At 48.3% G+C, this 12,839-nt stretch overlaps 1 protein-coding gene across 1 annotated transcript; it reads left to right on the forward strand.

Moving 5' to 3' along the window:
- The first annotated feature begins 440 nt into the window (after positions 1-440).
- On the forward strand, positions 441-10,381 carry LOC310663174 (thialysine N-epsilon-acetyltransferase-like). Its single transcript, XM_083410842.1, has 6 exons — positions 441-738; positions 1,664-1,715; positions 2,450-2,533; positions 3,142-3,240; positions 6,700-6,740; positions 9,955-10,381. Exons 1-6 carry the CDS (start codon positions 676-678, stop codon positions 10,141-10,143), a joined length of 528 nt encoding a protein of 175 aa, XP_083266968.1. The 5' UTR covers positions 441-675; the 3' UTR covers positions 10,144-10,381.
- The last annotated feature ends 2,458 nt before the right edge of the window (positions 10,382-12,839 follow it).

The raw sequence follows: 12,839 nt of genomic DNA on the forward strand, positions 1-12,839 counted from the left end.
GAAGAGGCGGACACGACTAAAGGACTAGTTGCCAGGATGATGCTCGCCCCCGCCCCAACCGCAACGTGAAACTACTTTGTTGGGGCCCGGGAGCAGCACGGATGCATGGAGGTAGCCAGGACGGTTTTTTTTGGGGGGGACGACTTTTTTGGGGGGGGTGCAGAACCGACGTGACTGGTCAGCTAGAGAAGCATTTTTACTGTCTTACTTGATGGGGCGAGGGGGGCGCAGCTGCCCACCCATGGCAAGTCCAATGCTCGGGCGCACGGTTGGCGCATCCCCACACATCTGGGGAGGGGGTGGCAGAAGGATGCAACAGCCCCCCCCCCCCGCTCAGGTGGGGGCTGGCTGCCGTTCTCCCTTTGTTCTCTACCGCTTGCCCCGCCCCTTTTGCGTGGGCGGGCGCCCACTCCCCTCCCCCCCCCGCCCCAGGCGACTTAGAGACGCGCTCCTCCGCTGGAGTTAAAAACTCCCACGCTTTGCGCCGCGACTTCGGAGTCGCACTTTCCCACCTCTCGCCGGCACGAATCTTCCCAGGTGGGAATAGATCTCACTTTTTCACGAGGGATCGGGAAGCCTGCGCCTGCCACGGGTGGGGCGAGGCGTATGATAAAAAAATCAGGTTCCTGGTAACGCAACGGAGGCTTTGGAGACGCGCGTCACCGGCGGAGGAGCATGGAGTGTGTCATCCGAGAAGCCACCGTCGAGGATTGCGAGAATCTCATGAGCTTGATACACGTGAGTGCGGTCTTGAGTTCGAATCCCGCTGACGGGTTTCTCGCCACTGTGAGAACAGGGTAGTGCTGGGCAGTGCCAGGTTTACGCATAAGCTAAACAAGCTATAGCTCAAGGCTCCACACTCTTGCCCCACCCCCCATTAAAAAAAATATTTATTAAAAGTTTTCAATCAAACCAAATTATATATTCCAAATTATGGGGGTCCCAAAAAAATTAAAAGGAAAAAACAACTGGATGTACATTTCCAAAATATAAGATAAAAAATGAATAAAATAAATGGCTTTAAAGGTAAAGGGACTCCTGACCGTTAGGTCCAGTCGTGACCGACTCTGGGGTTGCGGCGCTCATCTCGCTTTATTGGCCGAGGGAGCCGGCGTACAGCTTCCGGGTCATGTGGCCAGCAGGACTAAGCCGCTTCTGGCGAATCAGAGCAGCGCACGGAAACGCCATTTACCTTCCCACCAGAGCGGTACCTATTTATCTACTTGCACTTTGACGTGCTTTCAAACTGCTATACTTTTTAGGTCCATAAATGACCGTATAGCATATATTCAACACAAAAAACAGCGACAATTTGGTTTTGACAAAGGACAGCAGGACATAGAAAGGGCCCCATTACCTTGCTTAGGGCCTCATCAGATCTAAATCCAGCCCTTGTGCTGGGCTCAGGTTGGTAGAGCACAAGACTCCTTCATCTGAGGGTCACGGGTTCGAGTTCCACATCAGGCTAAAGATTCCTGCATTGCGGGGGCCGGGGCTCAGCTAGATGTCCCTTGGGGTCCCGTCCAACTCTAACAACACCACTCATAGTAGATCACTACTCTGAAGAAGTCTGGCACACAATCCTGGGTGAGGCCTGGCCCAGCGCCAGGGAGCTTTTGAACGTTGACCTGAATGCCTGCTTTCTGTTCTTCAATCCGCCCAGGAAATTGCTGACTTTCACCACTTACTGGAGGATGTGACGATCAATTCTCAAGGTAAGGCTGGGAGTGCTGCGTTAGGCGTGCCGGGTGCGAATCCATAAGCTCTCTCCTTGCCAATAAAGAGTTCCAGGAAGTTTTGCTGCAAACTGCCTCTAAACTTGTTACCCCCAAAATGTTGCAAATACAAATCAGCCCATCGCTCTTAAGCAAGTGGCGATGCAGTCCGGAGTTTTCTTTTAAGTTCTTACTGGTTAATATAGTTAATATAGCATACTGGGACTTTTCTGTTTCATATTTATTTATGTGATCGGTTTTGTACACCGCTTGATTGTAAAACAAAAAAACAAAACACCCTCAAAACTGCTTCCCCCCCAAAAAGATGAAGCAATAAAAATCATCAATCAGAAGGCTCTTCTTGAGTTCCCTCTAACCACTGCACAACACTACCACAATTCGTTGACTCTGCCTCTTTCGTTGGTTGCGGCTCCACCCTAAACGACGGCAAAACGGGAGAGTCCAACTCAACATTAGCAAGAATTTTAGGGTAGTGAAAGCGGTTTGAAACTGGAACGGACTCCTTTGGGAAATGGTGGACTCTCTTTCAGAGGTTTTTAAACAGGTTTGATAGCCATCTGTTGGGGATTCTTGAATCGCGATTCCGGCATTGCAGGGGGTTGGACTAGATGACCTCCAGGTCCCTTCCAACTCTGCAATTCCGTTTGGCCAGGTCAAGAGTGGACTCGACCTAAAACACTTTTTCCTTCCTTGTTTTCCTTCCCGGCACGCAGTTTTAAAAGCGGACGGCTTTGGCAAGGACCCCTTCTTCAAATGCCTCCTGGCTGAACAGCCTGTGGAAAATGGGTGCAAGCCAGGTAAGGGCCACCCCCACCCTAAGCTCAGCTCCTTGGTGTCAATTACTCCAAGGTGTAAAGTGCTAGTAAGTTGGAGGGACAGAGCAAGAGGAAGAAATTTCCTCTCTCCTACCGCCGTTTACTCCGTTGCATGAAAACCTATCCTTTGCTATTTCCCCCAGTGCGCCCCCCCCCTAAGCTCAGCTCCTTGGTGTAAATTACTCCAAGGTGTAAAGTACTAGTAAGTTGAAGGGGCAGAGCAAGAGGAAGAAGTTTTTTCTCCTACTACCATTTACTCTATTGCATGATATTTGCTATTTCCCCCAATGCACCCCCCACCCTAAGCTCAGCTCCTTGGTGTAAATTACTCCAAGGTGTAAAGTACTAGTAAGTTGGAGGGGCAGAGCAAGAGGAAGAAATTTTTTCTCCTACCACCATTTACTCTATTGCATGAAATTTGCTATTTCCTCCAATGCACCCCACCCTAAGCTCAGCTCCTTCGTGTAAATTACTCCAAGGTGTAAAGTGCAAGTAAGTTGAAAGGACAGAGCAAGAGGAATAATTTTTTCTCCTACCACCGTTTACTCCATTGCACGAAGACCTATCCTTTGCTATTTTCCCCACTGCAGCTCGTCCGATTGGCCATGCCCTGTACTTCTTTGGGTACAACGTCAACCACGGGAGAATGGTGTACCTAGAAAACCTCTACGTGGTGGCAGAATTCAGAGGTACGTGAGGGCATCATCCGGGAGCGTCTGGCCAAGTTACAGCAGTGTCAGGGGCTGCGACGCACCTGGGGGATCCTGTCGACCAATCAAGAGTCTCCTCTCTCCTTCCTCGGAGAAGATGCTACAACTCAGCTTTTCTGCTGGGTATATAGAATGGTAGAGCTGGAAAGGGACACCTGGGGGTCATCTAGCCCAACCCTCAGCAATGCCAGAATCGCAGATGATGATGATGATGATTATCATCATCATCATTTATCATTTATACCCTGCCCATCTGGCTGGGTCTCCCCAGCCACTCTGGGCGGCTTCCAACAAAATATTAAAATACAATACAGTGGTACCTTGGTTTAAGAACAGCTTAGTTTATGAACAGAGACGCGGGTGGTGCTGTGGGTTAAACCACAGAGCCTAGGACTTGCCGATCAGAAGGTCCCAGAACTTCCCTAAAGAGGGCTGCCTTCAGGTGTCTTCTAAAAGTCAGGTACAGTGGTGCCCCGCAAGACGAATGCCTCGCAAGACGGAAAACCCGCTAGACGAAAGGGTTTTCCGTTTTGGAGGTGCTTCGCAAAACGAATTTGCTATGGGCTTGCTTCGCAAGACGAAAATGTCTTGCGATTCCTGGGGTTTTTCCCCCCTCCCCCCCTTTTTCCCAAGCCCGTAAGACGCTTAACAGCTGTTAGCTAAGCCGCTTGACAGCTGATAGCTAAGCCGCCTAACAGCTGATCTAAGCCGCTAATAGCCTTTTAGCAGCTAATCCGCTAATCCCTTAAGCCTTTAATAGCCGCTTATAGCCTTTTAGCAGCTAATCCGCTAATCCCTTAAGCCTTTAATAGCCGCTAATAGCCGCTAAACCGCTAATAGCGCTAATCCGCTAATGGGCTTGCTTCGCAAGACGAAAAAAACCGCAAGACGAAGAGACTCACTGAACGGATTCTTTTCGTCTTGTGAGGCACCACTGTAGTTGTTTATTTCCTTGACATCTGCTGGGAGGGCGTTCCACAGGGCGGGTGCCACCACCGAGAAGGCCCTCTTCCTGGTTCCCTGCAACCTCACTTCTTGCAGGGAGGGAACCGCCAAAAGGCCCTCGGAGCTGGACCTCAGTGTCTGGGCAGAACGATGGGGGTGGAGACGCTCCTTCAGGTCTACTGGGCCTTTGAGGCCGTTTAGGGCTTTCAAGGTCAGCACCAACACTTTGAATTGTGCTCGGAAACGTACTGGGAGCCAGTGTAGGTCTTTCAAGACGGGTGTTATATGGTATAGGCGGCCGCTCCCAGTCACCAGTCTAGCTGCCGCATTCTTTGGTTGTTGTGCCAAAGCTTCAGGCTGAAATTCTGTACCAAATTCTGAAATCTGGTAGGTCCTGTTAAACTCAGCGGGGTTTACAGTGGTACCTCGGGTTAAGTCCTTAATTGGTTCCGGAGGTCTGTTCTTAACCTGAAACTGTTCTTAATCTGAGGTACCACTTTATCTAATGGGGCCTCCCGCTGCTGCCGGAGCACGATTTCTGTTCTCATTCTAAAGCAAAGTTCTTAACCTGAAGCACTATTTCTGGGTTAGCGGAATCTGTAACCTGAAGCGTATGTAACCTGAGGTACCACTGTACTTCTGAGTGTAGGACTGCCACATCAATGAATTATTCTCCTAGTTAACTACACAGTAGAAGGGATGCGGGTGGCGCTGTGGGTTAAACCACAGAGCCTGGGACTTGCCGATCAGAAGGTCGGCGGTTCGAATCCCCGCGACGGGGTGAGCTCCCGTTGCTCGGTCCCTGCTCCTGCCAACCTAGCAGTTTGAAAGCACATCAAAGTGCAAGTAGATAAATAGGTACCGCTCTGGCGGGAAGGTAAACGGCGTTTCCGTGCGCTGCTCTGGTTCGCCAGAAGCGGCTTAGTCATGCCGGCCACATGACCCGGAAGCTGTACGCCGGCTCCCTCGGCCAATAAAGCGAGATGAGCACCGCAACCCCAGAGCCGGTCATGACTGGACCTAATGATCAGGGGTCCCTTTACCTTTACCTTTAACTACAGAGTGGCACACTGTGGGTCAGGCTAGATGACCCCTCATGTCCCTCCCAACTTTCCAGTTCTGTGATTCTTAAAAAAACTAGGCTGTGTGTGTTTGGGCACAAAGATTATCAAGAGCTACTCTAGGTCACCGGACTATGGACCTGGGAGAAAGTATGTGGAGTTAGAACAAAATCACTTACAAAGGTGTTGGCAATTAGACGAGAATCTATAATATAGATAAAGGATTTCGAAAGAGGTTGTGGGCAGAACCAAAGTAGAAGGAGCCCTTTCAAAACTGAGGTTGCTCCTGTTTCTAAAAGAAGTTACACCTCAGAGTAAGACTGGTGTAATTGTGCAACGCCCTCCTATTTAACTGCCTTTTACATAAGTGAAAACATGCTTTATTATGGTCATTTTCTTTACAACTCAGCACAAGGAAGAGCCACACAGCCTGCAAAAATTGTTCCCATCCTTTCTCCTCCTTTCGTAAATAAAGAGTAACTTCGCTGGCGTTAAAATGGTTCCATTCTCGCTTATCTCTTATGCTGCAGTTTAAAAAGAAACTTTGGACTCCGACGCCCGGTCTCTTCTCTCATTTACAGTCCAGTGAGAGAATTGGGAATTATAGCGTCAGAACTTGCTGCAATGAGGTTCTGGCAAATGTCTGAAGAATCACACCAGTTATAGTTCAAAAATTGGATTCTTCTGATGTTAGAAGGATGCTGGAATGAAGTCATATGGTTTTAGCAGAAATGTACTGAAGATTTAAGTAAAAGTGGATTGATAACGGGATAAAATGAAAAATTTAAGGTTAGATTGTTAAGTTTAATTATAGAACAAAAATTGAGCAAGATGGAAAGAATTTGCTGAAACAGTTAATTGAAATAGAATACAAAAAAGGGAGGTGTGAGGAGGTCGATGAACCAAGTTAATGAAAGGTAAAGATATGGAATATTGGATGTGTGTGTTGTTTTTCCCCCCTTCTTTTCATTTTTCTCTTTTTTCCTTTTTTTCTGTATTGTTGTAGTGGTCTTTTTTTTTCTTTTTCTTTTTTTTGTAATTGTAATGTATGTTTTGTTAAATTTATATTGTTTCCCTTTCTCTCTTTTTCTTTTTTCCGTAATTTCCAAACCCTTAATAAATATTTTATAAACAAAAAAACAAAAAACAAAAATTGGATTCTTCTGGTTTGCCCCTGCTATGGTCCATTTATAATGTTTTGCAGTCCAACGTTTGACTATTAATCTGTGTGCTTTTTATGGAATGCCCTAGTTTTTTTGGGGGAGTTCTTATTCGGAAGCCGGCGCCCTCCGGCTGCTTTGCGCTACAACTCCCATCGGCGCCGCGGCTGGTGGGAGTTGTGGTTCCAAATGGCCGGCAGGCGCCAAGTTGGGGAAGGCTGTTTTTGTTGCGGTTCATACTGACTCCTCTTTCTGTCCACCTTCTCCGCCAGGCAAAGGAATCGGGAAGCAGCTATTGAGCAAAGTAGCAGAGGTGAGTTGAAAGCCTGAAATCCTGCTTATATTTTGATCATTTCCTGGGATCTATAGTTTGCAGCCGCCTCCTGCTCCCCGAAAAGGCGTTCCAATTTCTGGTGGCCCCACCTCCAGCCCAGAATACAGCCCCTACATCAGAATGAGTAAAAGGGTTGCCATCCTTATGGAATCGTAGAGTTGGAAGGGAACCTCAAGGATCATCTATCCCAACCCCCTGCGCCTGCTGCAGCCCAAAACATCTGGAGGGCCCCAGATTGGGAGGACAAATTTCTGAACAGCGCTCAGCATCCTTAGTGGACTACAGTTCCCAGGATCCTTTTGGGCAGGGGGAGGGAATAATAATAATAATAATAATAATAATAATAATAATAATAATAATTTATACCCCACCCATCTGGCTGGGTTTTCCCAGCCACTCTGGGCGGCTCCCAACAGAATATGAAAAACACAATAAAACATCAAACATTCAAAACTTCCCTAAACAGGGCTGCCTTCAGATGTCTTCTAAAAGTCAGATAGCTGTTTATTTCCTTGACATCTGGTGGGAGGGCGTTCCACAGGGCAGGCGCCACCACAGAGAAGGCCCTCTGCCTGGTTCCCTGCAACCTCACTTCTCGCAGTGAGGGAACTGCCAGAAGGCCCTCGGCGCTGGATCTCAGTGCCCAGGCTGAACGATGGGGGTGGAGACGCTCCTTCAGGTATACTGGGCCTTTGAGGCCGTTTAGGGCTTTCAAGGTCAGCACCAACACTTTGAATTGTGCTCAGAAACATCCTGGGAGCCAATGTAGGTCTTTCAAGACTGGTGTTATGTGGTCTCAGCAGCCACTCCCAGTCCCCAGTCTGGATTAGTTGTAGTTGTAGTTGTAGTTTCCGGGTCCCCTTCAAAGGTAGCCCCATGTAGACCGCATTGCAGTAGTCCAAGTGGGAGATAACCAGAGCATGCGCCACTCTGGCCAGACAGTCCGCAGGCAGGGAGGGTCTCATACTGCGTACCAGATGGAGCTGGTAGACGGCTGCCCTGGACACAGAATTGACCTGCGCCTCCATGGACAGCTGTGAGTCCAAAATGACTCCCAGGCTGCGCACCTGGTCCTTCAGAGGCACAGTTACCCCATTCAGGACCAGGGAGTCCTCCACACCTGCCCGCCCCCTGTTCCCCCAAAACAGCACTTCTCTATTGTATGGATTCAACCTCAATCTGTTAGACGCCATCCATCCTCCAACCGCCTCCAGACACTCACACAGGACCTTCACTGGTTCTGATTTGAAAGAGAGGTAGAGCTGGGTATCATCCGCATACTGATGAACACACCCGTCCGAGTGGCGTGGGGAGTGTTTTCAAGGCAAGGTCCTACAATTGCTGAGTCGGAAGGGACCCCGAGAGTCATGTAGCCTAACCCTCTGCAATGCACCCAGGGCCGGATTTAGGTTTATTGAGGCCCTAAGGTACTGAAGGTAATGGGGCCCTTTATACAGTGGTGCCCCGCAAGACGAATGCCTCGCAAGACGGAAAACCCGCTAGACGAAAGGGTTTTCCATTTTTCGATGCGCTTCGCAGGACGAATTTCCCTATGGGTTTGCTTCGCAAGATGGAAAATGTCTTGCGAGTCTTGAGATTTTTTTCCGCTCCCCACCCCCTTTTTCTAAACCGCTAAACCGCTAATAGCCTTTTAGCAGCTAATCCGCTAATCCCTTAAGCCTTTAATAGCCGCTAATAGCCGCTAAACCACTAATAGCGCTAATCCGCTAAGCCGCTAATAGGGTTGCTTCGCAAGACGAAAAAAACGCTAGACGAAGAGACTCGCAGAACGAATTAATTTCGTCTTGCGAGGCACCACTGTATGTCCAAATTATCACTGTTTTTTTGTGTTGAATATATGCTATATGACAATTTATGGACCTAATAGGTATCTAAAGCCATTTGCACATAACAAAATTTTATCAAAGCAATTTTTTAAAATGTATTTTTACTAAAGATTTTCTTGGTTTCCAAAGTATGTGCAATGTCCCTCTTTTCTTTTCAAGTGACATTTTTTACAGATCAGTTTCCTTTGTTGAGACATTAATCAAAGTAATCGCTGAACTGAAATACGATTAAGTAGAAGAATATTAATAGTAAAATGCAATTAAGAAGAAGTATATTAATAGTGAAATAATTACTAAGCTCTAACTTAAAAGGATTTTTTACTCATAGCTAAGCTCATAATGCAAACACATTGGCATTTGGCGATAACGAAAGTTCCTTTATGAACACAATTTACAAAGACTCATGATCTAGTCTCGGGAAACTTGCTATAACATGAAATAATAAGAAATGTAAATATATGATGCAAACTACTAATAATTAGAAATAGCAGAATGCAGGCACCCTGAGAAACAGTGTCTATCCAAATGCGATTTTGGTTTTAAACGCAGTGTGAGGTAGTTTCTGTGGGAGTATATTGTATTATGGGGTATCAGAGTTTTTAGGGGGCTAACCAGACTGGGATATCTGGGATAGCATTTGGAGCAGCCCGAGCGTCCACTGTAGTTTATTTAGCTTATATGTAAATCCATAGAATCATAGAATCATAGAGTTGGAAGAGACCACCAGGGCCATCGAGTCCAACCCCCTGCCAAGCAGGAAACACCACCAGAGCACTCCTGACATATGGTTGTCAAGCCTCTGCTTAAAGACCTCCAAAGAAGGAGACTCCACCACACTCCTTGGCAGCAAATTCCACTGTCAAACAGCTCTTACTGTCAGGAAGTTCTTCCTAATGTTTAGGTGGAATCTTCTTTCTTGTAGTTTGGATCCATTGCTCCGTGTCCGCTTCTCTGGAGCAGCAGAAAACAACCTTTCTCCCTCCTCCATGTGACATCCTTTTATATATTTGAACATGGCTATCATAGCACCCCTTAACCTCCTCTTCTCCAGGCTAAACATGCCCAGCTCCCTTAGCCGTTCCTCATAAGGCATCGTTTCCAGGCCTTTGACCATTTTGGTTGCCCTCCTCTGGACACGTTCCAGTTTGTCAGTGTCCTTCTTGAACTGTGGTGCCCAGAACTGGACACAGTACTCCAGGTGAGGTCTGACCAGAGCAGAATACAGTGGCACTATTACTTCCCTTGATCTAGATGCTATACTCCTATTGATGCAGCCCAGAATTGCATTGGCTTTTTTAGCGAATCTTTGTTCTATGTCCCTTCTCTGTCGTCCTCCTCGGACGTAGATTGCCCTGGAGGCCGGCTGCGTGGAGATGAAGTTTGTCGCCATGGAATGGAACCGGCCGGCCAAGGAGTTTTACGTCCGCCTGGGGGCTCACGACACCACCAACTCCGAAGATTTGCACTGCATGGTTCTTGATCTGGATGCCTTGCAAAGGTTGCGGGAACACGGGAAAGAGAAAATCAGTCGCTGAACTCCCTGCTAAATGGCAAGGCCAAAGAGCGCCCCCTGCTGTTATACATAACAGAGTTTATACTGTACATAAAGAGTTTATTTCATTTGACTAACCTTGTTGGGAAAAGGGAGAGGAAGGAAAAAATTTGCAGGAGACTATACTTTACGCAGATTTCTTCCTGTGAAACATTAGAGGATTCCATAGCGAAATACAGACTATACCTTTAAATAAAAGCCTGTAGTAGTTTTGTAAGCCTGTTGTTGTTTCGTTGTGTTTTTTCCAAAATTTATTTTCAGTTTTTACAAATATTTCCATTCAAATACAATCAACTTTAAACATAGATAGGATTCATTGAATCCTTGGACCTCTCTCCAATCCCTCATGGTTTCCATTGCAAATCTTTTCCTAGGTAAAGGTAAAGGGACCCCTAACCGTTTGGTCCAGTCGTGGCCGACTCTGGGGTTGTGGCGCTCATCTTGCTTTATTGGCTGAGGGAGCCGGTGTACAGCTTCCGGGTCATGTGGCAAGCAGGACTAAGCCGCTTCTGGTGAACCAGAGCAGTGCACGGAAATGCCGTTTACCTTCCCACCAGAGCAGTACCTATTTATCTACTTGCACTGGTGTGCTTTCGAACTGCTAGGTTGGCAGGAGCAGGGACCGAGCAACGGCAGCTCACCGCGTAGTGGGGATTCGAACCGCCAACCTTCTGATCGGCAAGCCCTAGGCTCTGTGGTTTAACCCACAGCGCCACCTGCGTCCCTTAAATCTTTTCCTACTGCATCTTAAAACATAAAAGGTCAAGGACCCCTGGACGGTTAAGTCCAGTCAAAGGCGACTATGGGGCGCTCATCTCACTATCAGGCCGAGGGAGCCGGTGTTTGTCCGCAGACAGCTTTCCGGGTCATGTGGCCAGCAGGACTAAACCGCTTCTGGCGCAATGGAACACCGTGACGGAAACCAGAGCATACGGAAATGCCGTTTACCTTCCCGCCAGAGCGGTACCTATTTATCTACTTGCACTGGTGTGCTTTCGAACTGCTATGTTGGCTGGAGCAGGGACTGAGCAACGGGAGCTCACCCCGTCATTGCGGGGATTTGAACCGCTGACCTTCTGATTGGCAAGTCCTAGGCTCTGTGGTTTAACCCACAGCACCACCCGCCAGCTGTCCTTTTTGCCCAATATCCTGCTCTCACAGTGGTGCTTGTGCAAAGCCCAAATAGATATCTAAATAAATAGATCCAGTAAGCAAATAAATAGTTTTTTATTCAGGGTCTGCCTTGGCATACCCACCCACGGCCCGTGGCTTTCCTGACCCAGAGCCGCAGAACTGCGGGAGGTATGGCCATTTTGCTGCCCCCGCTGGGAACTGTCGAGAGCAATTGCAACCTTTAACGGGGATCCCTCTCTGACGCAACCCTTTATCTCTGAGACGTTCTCCCCGGGGAAATCCGTAAAATGCTTCTGTTGGAGCCTTCAGAAGAAAAACACCCTGTGACCTTTTTAAAATTCCTGTCCGCTTTTTGGTGCACGAGAACATCAGCGCCAGCTGCATCCGGCCAATGTCTGTGGCCAACCTGTCTGAAACCTGCTAGCAGGATTCGAATACAAGACCAGCACTCTCGCCGCCTGTGGTTTCCAGAAACTGGTACCCAGAAGCATTAAAGGCCACCAAACACTAATAATAATAATAATAATAATAATAATAATAATAATAATAATTTATTATTTATACCCCGCCCATCTGGCTGGGTTTCCCCAGCCACTCTGGGCGGCTTCCAACAAAACACTAAAATTCAATAACCAATTAAACATTAAACGCTTCCCTAAACAGGGCTGCCTTCAGATGTCTTCTAAAAGTTTGGTAGTTGTTTTTCTCTTTGACATCTGGTGGGATGGAGTTCCACAGGGCGGGCGCCACCACCAAGAAGGCCCTCTGCCTGGTTCCCTGTAACTTGGCTTCTCGCAGGGAGGGAACTGCCAGAAGGCCCTCGGAGCTGGACCTCAGTGTCCGGGTAGAACGATGGGGGTGGAGATGCTCCTTCAGGTCTACTGGGCCTTTGAGGCCGTTTAGGGCTTTCAAGGTCAGCACCAACACTTTGAATTGTGCTCGGAAACGTACTGGGAGCCAGTGTAGATCTTTCAAGACGGGTGTTATGTGGTCCTGGCGGCTACTCCCAGTCACCAGTCTAGCTGCCGCATTCTGGATTAGTTGTAGTTTCCGGGTCACCTTCAAAGGTAGCCCCACGTAGAGCGCATGGCAGTAGTCCAAGCGGGAGATAACCAGAGCATGCACCACTCTGGCCGGACAGTCTGCGGGCAGGTAGGGTCTCATCCTGCGTACCAGATGGAGCTGGTAGACAGCTGCCCTGGACACAGAACTGACCTGCACCTCCATGGACAGCGGTGAGTCCAAAATGGCTCCCAGGCTGCGCACCTGGTCCTTCGGGGGCACAATTACCCCATTCAGGACCAGGGAGTCCTCCACGCCCGCCTCCTGTCTCCCAAAAACAGTACTTCTGTCTTGTCAGGATTCAACCTCAGTCTGTCAGCCCCCATCCATCCTCCAACCGCCTCCAGGCACTCACACAGGACCTTTAAAGAAGGATTAGAGCAGGCACCCCCAACCTTTGGCCCTCCAGATGTTCTGGACTACAACTCCCATCATCCCTGACCACGGGTCCTGTTCGCTAGGGATCATGGGAGTTGTAGGCCA

This window comes from Podarcis tiliguerta (assembly GCF_965153285.1).
Source record: "Podarcis tiliguerta genome assembly, chromosome: 13".
NCBI lineage: Eukaryota > Metazoa > Chordata > Lepidosauria > Squamata > Lacertidae > Podarcis > Podarcis tiliguerta.